General features: G+C 39.2%; 1 protein-coding gene across 7 annotated transcripts in view; it reads left to right on the forward strand.

The window, feature by feature from the left end:
• NUP98 (nucleoporin 98 and 96 precursor) overlaps positions 1–18,828 on the forward strand; it is a 118,458-nt gene extending 99,630 nt beyond the window's left edge. For all 7 annotated transcript variants that reach the window (XM_086678170.1, XM_086678172.1, XM_086678171.1 and 4 more), the window contains 5 exons: positions 5,261–5,482; positions 7,685–7,926; positions 12,528–12,682; positions 17,195–17,306; positions 17,436–18,828. In XM_086678170.1, the coding sequence (XP_086534296.1) occupies positions 5,261–5,482; positions 7,685–7,926; positions 12,528–12,682; positions 17,195–17,306; positions 17,436–17,653 (949 nt within the window). In that variant the 3' untranslated portion in view covers positions 17,654–18,828. The remainder of the gene's footprint in view (positions 1–5,260; positions 5,483–7,684; positions 7,927–12,527; positions 12,683–17,194; positions 17,307–17,435) is intronic.
• Positions 18,829–19,127: the final 299 nt, after the last annotated feature.

A 19,127-nucleotide genomic window follows, 5' to 3' on the forward strand; every position in this document is an offset into this window, starting at 1 on the left:
CTAAAAATTAATCAACTTTAAGAAGATACAATTTACAAATAATGAAGTGTTCATTTTAACATAATGTAACTGTCATCACAATCAAGATAACAATTACATTAACCCCAAAAAGTTCCCTCATGCCCCTTTGCAATCAATCCCCAACATCCAGACAACGAACTGAGTTTTTGTTACGATAAATTTTGCTCTTCTAGAATTTTATATAATTGGGATCATTCTGTTATCTTTTCACTCATATAATGGTTTTGAGATTTATCTATGTTAATATGTGTGTCAGAGGGATTTTTGTTGCATAATTTATTTATTTGTGGATGGATAGTTTTTCTTGATTTGGGTTATTATGAATAAAGATGCCATGAACATTTGTATCCATAAGTGTTCACATAATTTTACATTCCCACTAAGATCTCTGGGTGCTCCATATCCTCTTCAAAATTTGGTATTGTCAAGGCACCTGGGTGGCCCAGTGGGTTAAGTGTTCCAACTTTTGATTTGGGCTGAGGTCATGATCTCGCAGTTCGTGAGATCAAGCCCCACATCAGGCTCTGCGTCTCTCTCTCTCTCTCTCTCAGAATAAATAAATAAACTTAAATTTTTTTTTTCTTGTGAGTTTTTTAAAGTTTTTTTGTTTGTTTTTATGAGAGAGAACGGGGTGACACACAGGGGCAGAGAGAGAATCCCAAGCTTTGTACCCTCAGCATGAAACCTGATGCAGGGCCCACAGGGCCCAATCCATGAATGGACCTGAATTGAAATAAAGAGTCAGATGCTTAACTGACTGAGCAACCCAAGCACCCCTGGTATTGTTATTTTTTTTAATTTTGCCATTTTGGTGGGTGTATAGTGGCATCTCATTATGTGTGTGTTGTTATTGATGTTTGTTTTTGTTTTGTTTTTGAGAGAAAGTGGAAGTGGGAGAGGGGAGAGAGAGAATCTTAAGCAGTCTCCAAACCCAGCTCTGGAGCCTGACCCTGACCCTGACCCTGATGCAGGGCTCCATCTCACCATTGTGAGATTATGACCTGAGCCAAAATCAAGGCTTGGATGCTTTAACCAGCTGAGTGACGCAGGTGCCCCAGTGTTGTTTTTAAACAAGAAACAGTAGTTTATTTATCCTCCAGCAGTATATAAACACTTGCTATTATTATAGATAATCAGTTAATTAAAACTCTCTCAGCAGACCTATCTTGGCACACATGCTCAGAAACACTACAGGATTTTTTTCCCCGTCACAACTAATCACTCATATCTCATTTCAATTCATTAAATACTTTTAGGTATTAGTTGAGTAACTGTGTTAATTAGAGGATCATATAGGTTTATATTGTGGTAAAATAGAAATAACTGAAGTAGTGCTTTAATTTGCATTTCCCTAGTGACTAATGATTTTGAGCATTTTTTTCATGTGCTTATTTACCGTCTATATATTTTATTGCTAAAGTATCTCTTCACATTTTTTTTTGCCTGTTTTTTAAAAGAGTTCCTGTATTGCAATATTTCTTTATATATTCTGGATATTAGTCCTTTATCATTAATTTTTTTTAATCATCCTAATATAAAGGCTTGTTTTTTCATTTTCTTTTTCTTTATTTTGAGAGAGAGAGTGTGCACACACATGTACCTACATGAGCATGGGTGGGGGAGAGAGAGATGGAGAGAGAATGCCAAGCAGGCTCTGCACTGTCAGCACAGAGTGCAATACGGGGCTCGATCTCACAAACCATGAGATCATGACCTGAGCCAAAATCAAAAGTCAGACACTTAACCGACTGAGCCACTCTGCGCCCCTCATTTTCTTAATAAAATGAAGAGCAGAAGTTTTCCATTTTTATTAAGTTTAATTAAAGTTTTTAAACTATAAAATAAGGGTGCCTGGGTGGCTCAGTTGGTTAAGCGTCCAACTTCGGCTCAGACTATGATTGCACAACTCGTGGATTTGAGCCCCGCATCGGGCTGTGTGCTGACAACTCAAAATCTGCTTCAGATTCTGTGTCTCCCTCTCTCTCTGACCCTCCCCCACTCAATGCTCTGTCTCTCAAAAAATAAACAGGCGCCTGGGTGGCTCAGCTGGTTGAGCGACTGACTTCGGCTCAGGTCATGATCTCACGGTTTGTGGGTTCGAGCCCTGCATCGGGCTCTGTGCGGGAGCCTGGAGCCTGCTTCGGGTTCTGTGTCTCCCCCTCTGTCTGCCCCTCCCCCGCTCATGCTCTGTCTCTCTCTGTCTCAGAAATAAACATTAAAAAATTAAAAAATAAAATAAACACTAAAAAATTTTTAAACTATGAAATCAACTTCTTTACTAGGCTGTTGAGGCTTTCTGCTTATTCTTGAGTCAGTTTTGATCATTTGCTTCTTCTAAGGAATTTGTTTCATTGAAGTCACCAAGTTTATTGGCATAAAGTTATTCATAACATTTTTCCTTATTAACCTTTTAAAACGTATGTATGATCTGTGTCTCTCTCCTGCTTGATATTGGTAATATGTGTCTTTTCTCTTTTTTTTTCTTGATAGTCTACTAGCTTTTGGTTTTACTGCTTATTTCTATTATGTGTCCAGTTCAAAATGAATCAGAAACCTAAATTTCAAACTTAAAGCAGAAAACAAACCAGAAAATCTTTACAACTGTGAGTTAGGCAAAGATTTTTTTGGCACTAAATATACAATCTGTAGAGGAAAAAAATGGTAAACTGGACTTCAGCAAAATTAAAAACTGCTAGTCACTGGGGGCGCCTGGGCAGCTCAGTCCATTGAGCGTCCAGCTGTTGGTTTTGGCTCAGGTCATGATCTCACGGTTCAGGAGATTGAGCCCCGTGTTGGGTTCTGTGCTGGCAGTGCAGAGTCTGCTTGGGATATTTTCTCTCTCTCCTCCCCCCTTCCTGCTTATGCGCACGCACACACATTTTCTCCCTTTGTCTCTCTCAAACATAAAATAAATAAACTTTTTAAAAAAACTGCTAGTGTTCATTTTCATAAGAGAATGAAAAGACAAGCCACAGATTGGAGGAAGATACTTGCAATTCATATATCTGATAAAGAACTTGTATCCAGATCATATAAAGAACTCTTAAAACTCTGTAATAGTAGGGATGCCTGGGTGGCTCAGTCACTTAAGCATCTGACTCTTGATTTTGGCTCAGGTCATGATCCCAGGGTCATGGGATCAAGCCCCACATCAGGCTCCGCACTGGGTGTGGAGCCTGCTTGGGATTGATTCTCTCAGACTCTCTTTCTCTCTCTCTCTGTCTCTCTCTCAAATAAATAAATAAGCAAATAAATAAATAAAACAATAAGAACCTCAATAATAACCCAGTTTTAAAAATAGGCAAAATATTTAAACAGTTCCTTTACCAAAGAAGACCTGGATGTCAAGCACACGAAAAAATGTTCAGCATCAGTAGCTAACAGGGAAATGCAAGTTAAAACCATCATGGGATACCACTACCCACCTATTAGAATGACTGGAAATTAAAAAGATGTACACTACCCAGTGTTGTCATAGATGTGGAGCAATTGGAATTCTCATACACTGCTGGTAAAAATGTAAAATGATATTGGCACTGTGGTAAACAATTTGGCTTAAAAAGTTAGACATACCTGCATGCATATGGTCCAGTCATGCCACTCCTAGGTATTAACCCAAAAGTAATGAAAACATGTTTGTATACAGATGTTTATAGCAGTTTTGTTTATAATGGTCCAGACCTGGAAACAAGCCAAATTTCCACCAACAGCTGAATAGGTAAACAAGATGTGGTATACTTATGTAATGGAATGCTACTCAGCAATTGATACACATAATTAGCATAGTGAATTGCAGGATAATTTTACTTGGTTTTGGAAGAGGTGAGACAAAAAAGTACCTGGAAGCATACCTACTCTATGATTCTAATCTATATAAAATTCTGGAAAATGCAAACTGATTAATCACAGAAAGCTGGTTACCCAGGAAGAGAGGGTGTAAGGAGAGGCAGGAAGAGAGGGATTACAAAGGGGCATAAAGAAATTTTTGGAGGTGATGAGTGTGTTTGTTATCTTGACCTTGGTGGTAAATTCGCAGTGTGTGCATATATTGAAACTTAATGAAAATTGTGCATTTTAAATATGTTATGTTTACTGTATGTCAGTTTTTTTTTATGTCAAAAAAAGAAAAAGAAGGATATCTCAAGGTGCCAGAAATAAGAAACCAGCGCCAGAAGGAGATAGTAAACCTTGTTCTCAGGAAAGATAGAATTGCTGTGGACTAAGACCTTACGTAAAAGCCACACTCTGTCCTTCACAAATAGTCTAAACTACACTGTCCAATATAATTGCTATTCACGTATGAATATTTAAGTAAAACTTAAAATTAAGTTATTTATAGTATCCACATTTCAAGTGTCTGATAGGCACCTGTATTGACTATTGGCTATCATTGATCAGGACAGATTACAGAGCATTTCCATCATCCCACAAAGTTCAGTTTGACAACACTGGTCTAGAAAAATTCTGTTCATTACCTGAGAAGTGTTAAAAAGTTATAAAATGTCTGGATCTTAGGTGAAAAGGAAAATTATTGATTGGTAGTCTAAGCTCTAAAACTTAGAAGCATGAGATTTTACTTTCTACTATTCTTACGATCTGGAATTGCAAGCTAAGAACTTTACACATTAACTAGTCTAGGACCATTGAAATCTTTGGGCTCCCAGCAGAAGAAAAGGTAAAAGTCTGTATAGGGACACTTTAAAAACCCAGGACACCTGAATGTCCTTATATAAAAAATACTCCCCAGTGTAGACAAAATCAGAGGCAAAAATTATAAACCATAGAAGGAAATAACCATCATGAAGACTAGTTAGCTGTTGGAGAGTTAGCACTCCGACAGCTCCATATAATAGAGAAGTTTGAAAGATCCTAAGATAACTATGTGTTTTAAATGTTTAAGAAAGGTATCAACACTAAAGCAAAGGAATGAAGAGTAAGAGTTATGAAGACTCTGTGTACCAGGACAATAAATATCTAGGCCAAACAAATACCAGCCTGTCAGATCCCACAGCCACAGAAGAGGAGCTGCCTTCATTTTTGGTAGGCTCTGTAATCTGGCTGAACCTAGAAGTAGATTGATACAGCACAATCTCAGAAGGAGACCATGTGGTCTATAACGCTTCTGTTCTAGGGTGCCTGCCTTTATTATCTCCTAAGCCATAGCCAGAACAGTTGATTTGTTCAGTGCAGGTGGTCTGCTGCCTTGATGTGGTAACACTCCGCACATTCTCCTTTGCAGACATTATGATCTCAACCAGCTGTTGGAGCCTCGAAGCATAACAGCAGATCCTTTGGATTACCGCCTAAGCTGGCACTTGTGGGAGGTGCTGCGGGCTCTTAACTATACTCATCTCTCAGACCAGTGTGAGGGTGTGCTGCAGGCCAGTTTTGCTGGCCAACTGGAAAGTGAGGGCCTCTGGGAGTGGGCCATCTTTGTCTTCCTGCATATTGACAACTCAAGGTGAGTGAGATGTCATGAACCCACGAGGTACACCTAGGGCTACAGGGGCAAAGAATCAGTCTCTTAGGGTTTAATTCATTAAGTAAGCGTCTAGAATGTATTTTCGGTCCAGCCTTGTGATAAACCTTAAGACCGTTCAGTCCACAGCTGTCTCTGTATTCACGTGAACAAGTTAGAAGTGAGACTGTCTTGACTTTAGTGCCAAATAATGCTGTTTCTCAGGAGAGATCTCTGTGAACTGCAGTGATCATGGAAAACTTTAGACAAGAACAGGAAATAATTAAGTAGAAGAGGAAGGGTATATCCACATGGGGCAACCCATTAACACAGACATAGATTCAGTTGAATGTGGCATGTTTAGGTATGTAGAAATAATACTTGCTGAGCTGCCTCAGTGGATCTGTGAAGTGATATCATGAGTTGGCAAGGAGCGCCCCTGACTTTTTCTCTCTGTTGCCTTTCTCCCTCTCTGGCCTTCCCTTGCCATCCACCCACACCTACCCCCTCAAGTTTGGTAGCATCATATTTACCAGTATATCCTTACTTAGGTGTGTTAGGATTTGGTTCTCTATCCTGAAATCGCCTTTTCCCCATGGTGTGAATGAGATAAATTGATGGAGATTTTTTTTCTGTTAATGGTAGTAGCATGGCATTACACTAGTAACAAAAACATTTATATAGTACTTTGTTGCATAGTACTTTTATATGGATATACACTCTGTTGTAAATACTTTATATCAAAATTAGTGCTCATAATGACTTTATAAGGTAACACTCTTACAATCTCTGTTTTACAGATGAGCAGCCCAAGGCAGGGAGAGAGTAACTTTTGCTCAAGGTCACATAGCTAGTAAATGGCAGTCTTCCAACTCAAGACATCCAGAGTCTGTGCTCTTAATCATTATGCTGCATTAACTGTCATGTGATACAGTGTGAAAAGGAGTTGAGTTTTGTAGTCAGACTTGCCTCAGTTCTAGATCCATCATGTACTCACTTTGACCTGGAGTAAAGCTTACTCTTTATCTATAAAATCATAATATTAATCTGTATCTAATCAAAGGTGGTTGTGGGATTAAAGGAGGAAAAGTTGGGGCACCTGGCTGACTTAGCCAAGTGTGTGACTCTTGATCTTCATTTGGGTCATGAGTTTGAGCCCCATGATGGGCATTGAGATTGCTTAATTCAATTTTTTTTTTTTTTTTTTTTTACAGAAAGAGAGTAGAAGTATAAAGCATCTAGCACAGCCTTCCCTTAAAGGAATTTCTCCTCTTCTCCCTTACCAGGAAGCAAAATTATTTCATACTTTTCCTTTGAGTTTATTTAAATAAATTCATGGGGAATTTCAGAGGTTAAAAGTCTGGCTAATAAAACTGATGATTCAGAGTAGGCTCAAGCAGATCCTATTTCTGTTTATTTATTTAATTTATTCAAGTTATCTCTGTATCCAATATGGGGCTCAAACTCACCACCCCCTACTGAGCCAGCCAGGTGCCCCTGATAAAGAATTTTTAAAAGAAACAGTTAAGATGAGATTGGGGGGTCCTCGAAAAGCCTTGAAAGGTGTTCAGAAAAGAATCTAAAATGAGAATACTTGTTTTGATTTGAAATTTAAATGGCTGGTCCTTTGGCCCAGATAAATAAGGACTCTAAGGGGACTTGAGATCAGAAAGAATGAGGGTAGCCTAAATCTAGAGGTAGAGAGAAATGAATTAGGAAAGTTGGTAGTTTTGAAGAGGAAAAAAAAGCAAACAAGGACCTGGAAGAGGCCTTACCTTTAAAAACTACTTCGTTTACTTGTACTGACCATATGGGAGAAAAGGAAGGAAGAAGGTTGGGAATGAACTGCAAACAACTGCTCTGTGCAGAATAGCATTCTCCTATCCTAGTCCTTGATCTCCTGTTACAAGAAAGAAAATAAGGAAAAGAAAGGGAAAGCCTTTTCTTAGCCCTAGACAACCTTCCCTAGAGTATTAGTTTTCAGACTTTTTTGATCATGAAAATATAACGTGCTTAGATACTATTTCATTTAAAAAATAAATGTAGATATGGTGACTTTTTTTTTTTTTAAGTGAAGTTTGAAGTCCAGTAAGGGTTAAGACTTGCAGTTTGAGAGACTATCCCATGGATCACTCTGCGTTGTCTGAGGCAGTCTTCTCCATCAATGAAGATAGAATTTATTCAGCATTGTCTTTCTTCTTGCAGCGTGCGTGAGAATGCTGTTCGAGAGCTGCTTACCCGGCACTGCCAACTATTGGAGACCCCTGAGTCTTGGGCTAAGGAGACTTTCCTGACCCAAAAGCTTTGTGTGCCTGCTGAGTGGATTAATGAGGCCAAAGCAGTGAGAGCACACATGGAATCTGACAAGCATTTGGAGGCCCTCTATTTGTTTAAAGCTGGACACTGGAACCGCTGCCACAAACTCATCATCAGGCACTTAGCTTCTGGTGAGTCCTTCTAGGGCCCGTGTCTCCTGAAATTACCCCAAATTCTTCCAGTCTCTGAATGCCATGATTAGTCTGGCCAGAGATGATATTCTCTATGGGACTTTGAGGTCTTGCATCAGATTACACTTTGCAAGAGTTCTCTGTGCAGAGGAAACGTGGCCTGGAGGGGCTAGAGGGACAGGTTGACAGCAATATTGTTATGTCACCATTTGCCAAGGATATGCTTGATATGCATGCATTATGTTAAACTCTTCGTGTACTTAGGGAATTTTATTCACCAAAATTAAAAAAGAGATATTATAACTGATACCATAGAAATACAAAGGATCATTAGAGACTACTGTGAACAGGTACATACCAACAAATTGGACAATCTTGAAGAATTGGATAAATTCCTAGAAACATATACCCTTCTAAGACTGAATCATGAAGAAATAGAAAATCTGAACAGACCAGTTACTAGTAAAACAGATTGAATTGGTAATCAAAAAACTCCCTTGGGGTGCCTGGGTGGCTTGGTCGGTTAAGCGTCCGACTTCGGCTCAGGTCATGATCTCACGGTCCGTGAGTTCAAGCCCTGCGTCAGGCTCTGTGCTGACAGCTCAGAGCCTGGAGCCTTTTTCAGATTCTGTGTCTCCCTCTCTCTCTGCCTCTCCCCTGTTCATGCTCTGTCGTCTCTCTCTGTCTCAAAAATAAATAAATGTTAAAAAAATTAAAAAAAAAAAAACAAAAAACTCCCTACAAATAAAAGTCCTGGACCAGATGGCTTCACTAGTGAATTCTACCTAACATAGAATTAATACCAATCCTTCTCAAACTCTTCCAAAAAATAGAAGAGGGGAGAATACTTCCAAACTCATTTTATAAGGTCAGCATTATCCTAATATCAAACCAGACAAGGATATCATAAGAAAAACCATATTGGTACAGACCAGTATTCCTGATGAACATAGATGTAAAAATTCTCAGCATATTATTAGCAAACCGAATTCAGCAATACATTAAGAGGATTATACACCATGATCAAATGGGATTTATAACAGGGATGGTTTAACCAAACAGTGTGATACACTATATTAATAAAATGAAAGATAAAAATCCTATGATCGTCTCAAGAGATGCAGGAAAAGTATTTGACAAATTCAGCATCCATTTATGATAAAAACTAGTTGGCATAGAAGGAGCATACCTCAATAATAAAGGCCATATATGACAAACCCACAGCTAACATCATATTCAATGGTGAAAAGCTTTCAGCTTTTCCTCTAAGATCAGGAAGAAGACAAGGATGCCCACTTTCACCACATTTGTTCAACATAATATTGGAAGTCCTAGTCAGAGCAGTTAGTCAAGAAAAATAAATAAGAGGCATCCAAACTGGAAAGGAAGAAATAAAACTGTATTGTTTGCAGATGACATGATGATTATATATAGAAAACCCTGAAGACTCCACCAAAAAAACTCTTGGAATAAATGAATTCAGTAAATTGCAGGATACAAAATCAATATAGAAATCTGTTGCAATTCCATATACTAATAATGAACTATCAGAGAAATGAAGAAAACAATCCTATTTTCAGTTGCATCTGAAAGAATAAAATACCTAGGAATAAATTTAACCAAAGAGATCAAAGACCTATACCCTAAAAACTATGACAGTGATTAAAGGAAATTAAAGACACAAAGAAATGGAAAGATATTCCATGCTTGTGGATTGGAAGAATTGATATTGTTAAAATATCAATCTACTAAAACAGTCTACAGATTCAGTGCAGTTTCTGCCAAAATTCCAGTGGCATTTTTCACAAAAGTAGAACAAACAACTCTAAAATATGCGTGGAACCACAAAAGACCTCCAGTAGCCAAAGTGATCTTGAGAACGAAGAACAAAGCTGGAGACATCACACTCCCTGATTTCAGATTCAGTTACAAAGCTGTAAGAAACTAAAATAGAATGGTATAGGCCTGAAAACAGACACATAGATCATTGGAACAGAGTAGAGAGACCAGGGGGTGCCTGGGTGGCTCAGTCGATTAAGTGTCCGCTCCTGATTTCAACTCAGGTCATGATCCCACATTCATGAGTTCAAGCCCCATGTTGGGCTCTGCTTAGGATTCTCTTCCCCGCCCCTCCCCTCTCTGCTTGTGCTCTCTGTGTCTTAAATCTAAAAAATAAACTTTAAAATCAAGAGTAGAAAGCCCAGAAATAAACCCACACGTATGTGGTCAATTAATTTATGACAAAAGAGCCAAGAATATACAGTCTTCAATAAATGGCATTGGGAAGACTGGACAGCCATATGCAAAATAATGAAACTGGACCATCGTCTTACACCATATACAAAAGTTAACGCAAAATGGATAAAGACTTGAACTGTAAGACCTGAAGGCATAAAACTAGAAGAAAACATAGGTAGTAAGCTCCTTGACATCCATCTTGATGATGATTTTTTTTTTTTTTTGGATGTGACACCAAAAGCAAAGGCAACAAAAGCAGAAATAAATGGGACTACATCAAGCTAAAAGCAGCACCTGGGTGGCTCAGTCAGTTGGGTGTCTGACTTCAGCTCAGGTCATGATCTCGTGGTTTGTGAGTTCAAGCCCTGCTTCAGGCTGTGTGCTGACAGCTCAGAGCCTGGAGCCTGCTTCAGATTCTGTGTCTCCCTCTCTCTCTGCCCCTCCCCTACTAACGCTCTGTCTCTCAAAAATAAATCAATGTTTAAAAAAAAAATTTAAAGAACTCCTAAAAATAACCAAAAAAAACCTGATTGAAAAATAGGCAGAGGAAAATGCCTGGGTGGCTCAGTTGGTTGAGCATCTGACTACAGCTCAGGTCATGATCTCACGGTTCGTGAGTTCGAGCCCCACGTCAGGTTCTGTGTTGACAGCTCGGAGCCTAGAACCTGCTTTGGATTCTGTGTCTCCCTCTCTCTGTTTCTCCCCTGCCCGCTCGTTCTCTCTCTCTCTCTCTCTCTCTCTCAAAAATAAGTAAAGATTAAAAAATTAAAAAAAAAATAGGCAGAGTATCGAGTAGACATTTTCCTAAATAAGATATATATAGATGGCTCACAGTTACATGAAATGATGTGTGCCACTAATCAGAAATGCATATCAAAACCACAGTGAGATACCACCTCATCCCTGTTAAAATTGCTGTCTATATAATCTCTCTGTCTATAAAATCTCTCTGCCCCTCCCCCACTTGTGCTCGGTCTCTCTCTGTCTCTCAAAAATAAATGAATGTAAAAACAATTTTTTAAATAAAAAAGTAAATAAACATTAAAAAAGAAAAAAGAAAAGAAAGTTAAAAATAGAACTACCTACCATATGATTCAGTCATTCCATTTCCAGGTTAGCTATCCAAAAGAAAAAATGAAAACACAACTCGAAAAGATACATGAAACTCCATATTCATTGCAGCATTATTTACAGTAGCCAAGATAGAGAAACAACCTAAGTGTCTATCAGTGGATGGATAACGAAAACTGTGTGTGTGTATGTATTGTATATATAGGCAATGGATTATTATTCAGCCATAAATAAGAATGAAATCTTAGTATTTGCAACAATATGGATGGACCTCAAGGCATTATGCTAAGTCAGAGAAAGACAAATACTGCATGATATCACATTATATGGGGAATCTTTAAAATAAGAAAAAAATAAAAAGGCTTATAGATACAGAGAACAGATTGGTGGTTGCCAGAGAGGTGGGAGGTGGAAGTGGGCAAAATGAATAAGGGAGTCAAAAGGTACAAACTTCCAATTACAAAATAAATAAGTCATGAGGATGAAATACACAGCATGGCAACCATAGTTAATAATACTGTGTTGCATATTTGCAAGTTGCTAATAATAGAGGGGGAGCCAGGCTGACTCAGTCAGTGGAGCATGCAACTCTTGGTCTTGGGGTTGTGAGTTCAAGCCCCACGATGGGTGTAGAGGTTACTTAGAAATAAAATCTTTAAAAAAAAGAAAGTTGCTAATAGAGTAAATCTTAAAAGTTCTCATCAGAAGAAAAAAATAATTCTGTATGGTAACATAACCAGACATTGTGGTTGATCATTTTGCGATATATGCAAGCATTGAATTGTTATGTTGTGTATCTGAAACTAACATAATGTTATAGGTCAATTATGTCTCAAGAAAGAAAACAGAGGGGTGCCTGGGTGGCTCAGTTGGTTAAGCATCCGACTCTTGATTTCAGCTCAGGTCATGATCTCACAGTTTCGTGAGTTCTATCTCCATGTCAGACTCTGCACTGACAGCGCAGACCCTGCTTGAGATTCTCCCTTCCTCTCTGCCTCTCCCTGGCTCATACCCTCTTCTTCTCAAAAATAAATAATAAATTAAAGAAAAAAAGAAAAGAAAAAACAGAAAAAAACACCCAGATGTCTCTGTTTGGGGAACTGAAGCAAGAACTTTTACACATTTTTCTTTGGAGAATTTCAGGATATCTACTTGAAATATCTATGCAATTCTCTAGTTTGACCCAACATTATTTCCCCTTCCTTCCTGTTTTGGATTTCTGTCATGTCATCTGTGTACTTTTGAGAACCTATACTTGTGCAGACATAGTGCTTAATATTTTGTTTCTTCAGATGCCATCATTAATGAGAACTATGACTACCTGAAGGGGTTCTTGGAAGACCTGGCACCTCCAGAGCGCAGCAGCCTAATCCAGGACTGGGAAACATCAGGACTTGTTTACTTGGACTATATTCGGGTCATGGAGATGCTTCACCAGATACAGCAGGTACCTGAGTCTTTGAACTACTGCTTGGTTTTCCTTTTCCCTGGCCGTTAAAGGCACAGAGACCTCAAAAGGCCTGAGCGACCACTTGAAAAACTTAATGGCAGAGATAGAATGGTCAGTGCAAAAGGGATGTTTTGATGAGGCTAATTTGCTGTAATCACTATGACAGCTGTATCAAAACTTAAAAAAAAACTTCTGTTTTGTACTTATTACCAGTGGTACGTACAGTAGACATGCCCGAGGCTTGTCCATAGTCTCCCCTTGTCTAGCCCTAGTTTGAGTGAACAACTCAGGGATGAGAGAGGTAGGAAGGTCAGAGATTTGGTGAAGGTAGTTTCATACATCATTTGGCATGTTTAAAATTGCAAATATTAACAGTTTTTTTAGTCTTCATTAAAATGTATTGGGGTCAGTCTTGATAAGATCATAAGAGAGACCTCCATTGCTTATAGCACAAAGACCATACTCTGGAATATAGAATTAAAGCCCATATAAAGGCTTTTACCTTTCACTCCTGCTTATTCCTACTAGTGTTACCCCCACATTCCAGATGCCACCTTCTCTAATCACACTAAATTACTCATGGATTTTCCAGCAGAATTTGTTTTATTTCGCTCTTGAACACACATACATTCATCCTTTAAGATCTGCATTGCTGGGGGCACCTGGGTGGCTCAGTCAGTTAAGCATCTGACTCTTGGTTTCTGCTCAGGTCATGATCTCCTGGTTCCTGGGATGGAGCCCTCCCTACATGGGGCTGTGTGGTCACAGCACAGAGCCTGCTTGGGATTTTCTGTCTCCCTCTACCTCTATACCCATAGCCCCCTCTCTCTCAAAATAACCTTAAAAAAAAAAAATCTACATTGCTGTAAGCTCTACTTTGTTCTCGTTTTCCCCAAGAAATGTTTATTGCACTTTATTTTTTACTACCAAAGCACTTGGTACATTAGTCTACTAACTTTATTTTAGTTACTTATCTACATCTGTCTTGCCGTTATCATGAGCACCTTTTGGGGAGATCTTCTTTAAGATTAAAGGTAATAGAACATAGAGGTTAAGAATCGAGTTCTAGAGCCAAACTGTTAGATTCAATTAATGGTTCTCTCACTCATTAGCTATGTGACCTTAAGCAAATAAGTTAATGGCACAGATTATCATAGATATCTGACAGTTGTCACAAAGCTTAAACAAAATACACTGTGTTTTAGCAGACTACTTTATATATATTAAGTGCTTAGTAATTATTATCTGTTACCCTTATCAGAATCCCCACTACTAGCATAGTGCCTGGCACATAATATGCATAATTTATTTGCTACATGTTTAAGATGGATTAAGAGCATCATCCCTAAATTATCACTGAAGAAAACTCTTTTCTAGTTGAACATTAATACTTTAACACAATCTAGTTATTGAGAACTTACTATGTCCCAAGCACTGGTGGATTTGGGGGATATGAAGGTAAGCAGTAGTGTATGTTTTACCCTTACCAAAGTAATAATTTTGTTGAGGAAGATATTTCCAGGTAAACCAACAGTTACTGTAGAATGATACGTGTAAGGATTAAGCACAGAGTATCTTACAGCAACACATAAATTGAGTACCTAACCCAGTCTGAGGGTTATAGTAAGGCTTTCTAGAAATGAGTCTCATTTCTTTCAGATGAAAAAGAAGGATGGGTGGGACAGAATGCTTTAGCAGAGAGAATAGCGTAAGTATGAGTCTAGAGATCAGAGAGATCGTAGTGCTTCCAGCGAACTTTTAATAAGAGTAAGTATTGGTGTGTGGAGTGGAAAGGGAAACCGTGTAGGTGTAGTAAAATCACAAAATTTCTCACCTGGACTGCTGTAGTAGACACCTAATTGGCCTCCCTGCTTCTACACTTGTTCCTTTACAATTTATTTCCACACAGCAACCAAAGTGATCCTCTTTTTTTTTTTTTTTTTTTTTTTTTTAACGTTTATTTATTTTGAGAGAGTGAATGAGTGGAGGAGGCACAGAGAAAGAGAATCCCAAGCAGGCCTCAGTGCTGTCAGCACAAAGCCCAATGCAGGGCTCGATCTCCTGACCAGGAGATCATGATCTGAGCTGAAATCAAGAGTCAGATGCTTAACTGGCTAAGCCACCCAGGTGCCCCAGAGTGATCTAATATACAAATCATATAATCTCACTCTAAAATCATTCCAGGGGCTTGTCATTTCACTTAGAATAAAGTGCTCCTTAGGAAGTCTTAAAAGCTCTGCATGAATAATTCTTACCTTTTTCGTGCCATGGACCTCCTTGACAGTCTGGTAAAGCCCATGGATGGCTGTCTAATGTGTTTTTTTGCAAAAATTTGAATACATGGGATTACAAAAGAAACCAGTTATGTTAAAATATAGTTACCAAAATATTAAGAACTTATAGTAAGTAATAAGTGCTTGATTAAGATCTTAAATAACAAGCTCAGCAGTGGATCTTCTAACTACTCTAATTTTGAAATACTACATTTAAAAATCACTAACAACTGTAATGTAATATGAAAATAGCTGTGATTTCTGCTAATGACAAAGTCACAGTTATTGCTTGACATCCACATTAATAATTAAATGCTAATTTTTAGTAAAAAAATAATTTTAGTAAAAATTTTTCCCAGTCCAAGTTCACAGACTTTCAAAATTCTAAGGACCCCAGTTATGATCCACTGGTATATAAAACCTCTCCAGTTTTATCTTTTTCTATTCTCCTCTTAAACTCTGCATTTTAAACTGCTTTTAAACTCTGCACCCAGGTACCTGGATAGCGCTCAGTTGGTTGAGCGTCTGACTTCAGCTCAGGGCATGATCTCGCAGTTCATGAGTTCGAGCCCTGTGTTAGGCTCTGTGCTGGTAGCTAGGAACCTGGAACTTGCTTCGGATTCTGTGTCTCCCTCTTTCTGCCCCTCCCCCCACTTGCTGTCTTTCTCAAAAATAGACATTAAAAAAAAATTTTTTTTTAACTGCATTTTACCATTCTTTGCATTCCCATCTTGTAGTTTTAGCTGTTCTCTTGGCCTAGAAAGCTTGACCCTCTCGTTATTAAGGTCTCTAGTTAGATATGACCTTCCTCAAGGAAGCCTTTCCTGATCCTCCAATCTGAAGTAGCCATCCAGTTTTTCTACCAGATTACCCTCTTTGAATCATCTGCATAGCTTATGATTCTTTAAGATTTATTTCCAATGGTTTCTTTATTTTCTATGAATTTCTTGAGAGCAAAGACCTCATTTTATTTACCACCTTTAAAAGTCCAGTTGAAGACTGGATTATTTTGGATAAAAAAGTACTTGTAGAGGTGTTAAATGGTAGATTCTGCAAAGCCCAAAAATAGATTCAATGAGAGAGATACTTCGTGGAAGGGTTGAAGGAGCATTTGGTGAAGGAGGAGGTATTAGTATAGTTAATGTAAGAGTTTGAGAGAGGAGGGCTAACCAAGAGTCACATGTGAGACAAACAGGAATAAGATACTGCTGGAAAGTATTCAGAACATAATAAAGAATAAAAAATACAGGGTTCCTGGCTGGCTGAGTTGGAAGAGCATGCAACTCTTGATCTCAGGGTCATGAGTTGGAGCCCCACACTGGGGGTAGAGATTACTTAAATAAATGAACTAAAAAAAATTTTTTTTAAAGAATAAAAATACAGGGGTTCCTGAGTGGCTCAGTTGGTTAAGCAATTGACTTCGGCCCAGGTCATGATCACCCGGTTCGTGGGTTCAAGCCCCACATTGGGCTCTCTGCTGACAGCTCAGAGCCTGGAGCCTGCTTCAGACTCTGAATCTCCCTTTCTGTCTTCCCCTCCCCTGCTCACACTCTGTCTCTTTCCGTCTCTCAAAAATAAATAAACGTTAACAAAAATAAAAAGAGTAAAAATACAGACTTGCTTTTTAGAAAGGTCACTCGCTACCAGATAGATGGTAGGGAAAAGGATGTAATGGGGAGGACACTGAAGATAGTGATCAAGGTCTTAAGTAATGATAACCTCAGCTAGGGTAAGTGGCCCTGGAAAGGCGAGTGGAAAATTGGAATATTAAGCTAAAGATTTAGTAATCATCAGCACATTAATCATAATTGAAGCCATAGGAATGGATTGCGACACATAGAGGGCATACAGTGAGAAGAGGGCCCTGTGGTATTTTAGAGAGGGTTGTGAACTTGGAGTTAGGATACCTAAATTAAATACTAGTTTGGACTCCACTTTTTACTTACTGTGCATTCTTAAGAAGTCATACAATTTCTCTGAGCCCAGATTTATCTGTATTTTTGGTGCCATGTTAAAGCTTGCTAGTTAAAATGGTTCATGAATGCTAATCTCCAGACTTGCCCAGTCTGGGGCTCTATGTACTATATGTTACTTTCCTCTGGTGGATTACTGCTGAGGTTGCGCCTTGTCCCGTGGGTTTTCTCTGTTGTTTCAGAGCATTGCATAGTCAGTCTATGGATAGAATTGGGTGAGGGGACCTCCTCTTGGCCTAACTGGTTTCTCTGCTTCTTTGTAGATGGATTGCTCGGTTTATGAGATGGAGCAGTTACACACCAAAGTGACCTCACTGTGCAACCGCATACAGCAGATCCAGTGTTACAATGCCAAGGATCGCCTGGCCCAGTCAGGTAAGCCTCCATCCTTTCCCTGCTTCCTGCCTGCATGTTTCCTGTCTTTATGATTATTATACCTCTGCCCTGATGCCCTCCCTTCCCACCCCTCATCCGTGGTCCCCACTCCATTTTTTTTCTCTCCAGACATGGCCAAACGTGTAGCCAACCTGCTGCGGGTGGTATGGAGCCTTCGGCATGCCCCTGATGCAACCTCCGACTCAACACCAGACCCTCAGCGAGTCCCTTTGCGTCTCTTGGCTCCCCACGTTGGCCGACTCCCCATGCCTGAGGACTATGCCTTGGAGGAACTGCGTGGTCTCACACAGTCCTACCTGCGAGAATTGACTGTTGGAAGCCAGTGAACCCCAAGTTCCTCCCAACACACTCACATGCTCATTCACACTCACCACACAAAGATCCTTTGCATTGAGTTGATTGGCACTGTTTGCCATTCTCTTGGTTAGCTGTGGAATCCATCCTGTTTTCCTGCTGCCCCAAGCAGCAGCCTCCATTTGTTCAGGGCTTTTCTTAATACTGAACAAAACGTAAGGGCTTTTGGAACCCAAAAAGGAGTCAAGCCTCTTTTTACCATCCTTAAAAAAAGTTCTTTTTTTTTTTTTTTTTTTTTTTTTCTTTTCTTTTGAAAAATGATCAATAAAACACCTTTGGCAGAATCCCCCCCAGAGAACCAGGGAATCCTTTTCCACTCTCAGCCATTCTGGATCTTGTGGCCCTCCATGCCAGCCTGCTACCCTACTCCTACCTCAGCCCTTTTATACTAGGACAAATGTGTTAATCAAAGACTGTCCTTCCTTAACAGATGAACTATCCACACAAGGAAGGAGAATCTGTCTCTTAAGTAGGTTGATGACTTAACACTGTTTTAGAGTCCAAAGAGGGTTGGACTGAGTTAGGAAGCAGTAACAGGGTCTTTCTGACTCATTTAGGGTAGAAGTCAGTGCCTGCCGTGGAGGGATGAATCTTCAAGGCTTGTTTGTTCTGCCTTGAATGTTGCATGAACACCAAACCTTTCCTGCTACCATGTGCAGGAACTCTTAGTCACAGACCCCATGTCTCTGGGAAGCTCCAGAACTCAGTTTGATCCCTGGTTTTCAGTCATCTTGCTAGGCCTCCATTCTGGATTTCCCTGAAGAGTTTGGATAAAACATGGCAGGTTGGGTAGCCCTCCTCATCCTTTCTCTTCTAGCCCAAAGCATTTCCTACCCATTGTCTACAGTCCTAGAACATAAAACCATTACTGAGGCAGGCAAGGAGCTTGGCTTTAGGGGCTTTAGTGGAGGGCCTTTGCTACACTGCTGCCAGCTATGGGGAGTCCCAGGTAAAGACCTGTGACAGCTGGTATTAGGTCTGTCACAGACAACATGGCCACCTCTAGGTCTTTATGCATGAAGATTATGTAAAGGTTTTTATTAAAAAGTATATATATATATATATAAATAAATGATCTAGATTATTTTCTTCTTTTTCTGAAGCTACTTTTCTTAAAAAAAATAAATAAAATGAAATGTTTATAGCATTCCTGCTATTGGCCTTTTCCCTTTGTGTTTTTTGAGCCTTCTTACCCCAAGGAGCTTTATGGTAGCCTCAGTTGATCTGCAATCTAAACGGAGATGGGGCATGGGTTAAAGAAAGAACAATCAAAGGCTAAATTTATGAGCAAATTTAGGGGTGAGTGGGTTGAGATTATTAATCCTGTTTATATAAAAATATTTATAAGCATTTGTTTATGTGCTTGGATTCCCAGTGAGGGATCAGGGAAGAGTCTCATTGCCTTTAGGGTTCAAAGCCTCCTGGCTTTTCTGCTCTGGAGGTTTT

Source organism: Puma concolor, chromosome D1 (assembly GCF_028749965.1).
Source record: "Puma concolor isolate L17-30 chromosome D1, mPumCon1.1.hap2, whole genome shotgun sequence".
Taxonomy (NCBI): domain Eukaryota; kingdom Metazoa; phylum Chordata; class Mammalia; order Carnivora; family Felidae; genus Puma; species Puma concolor.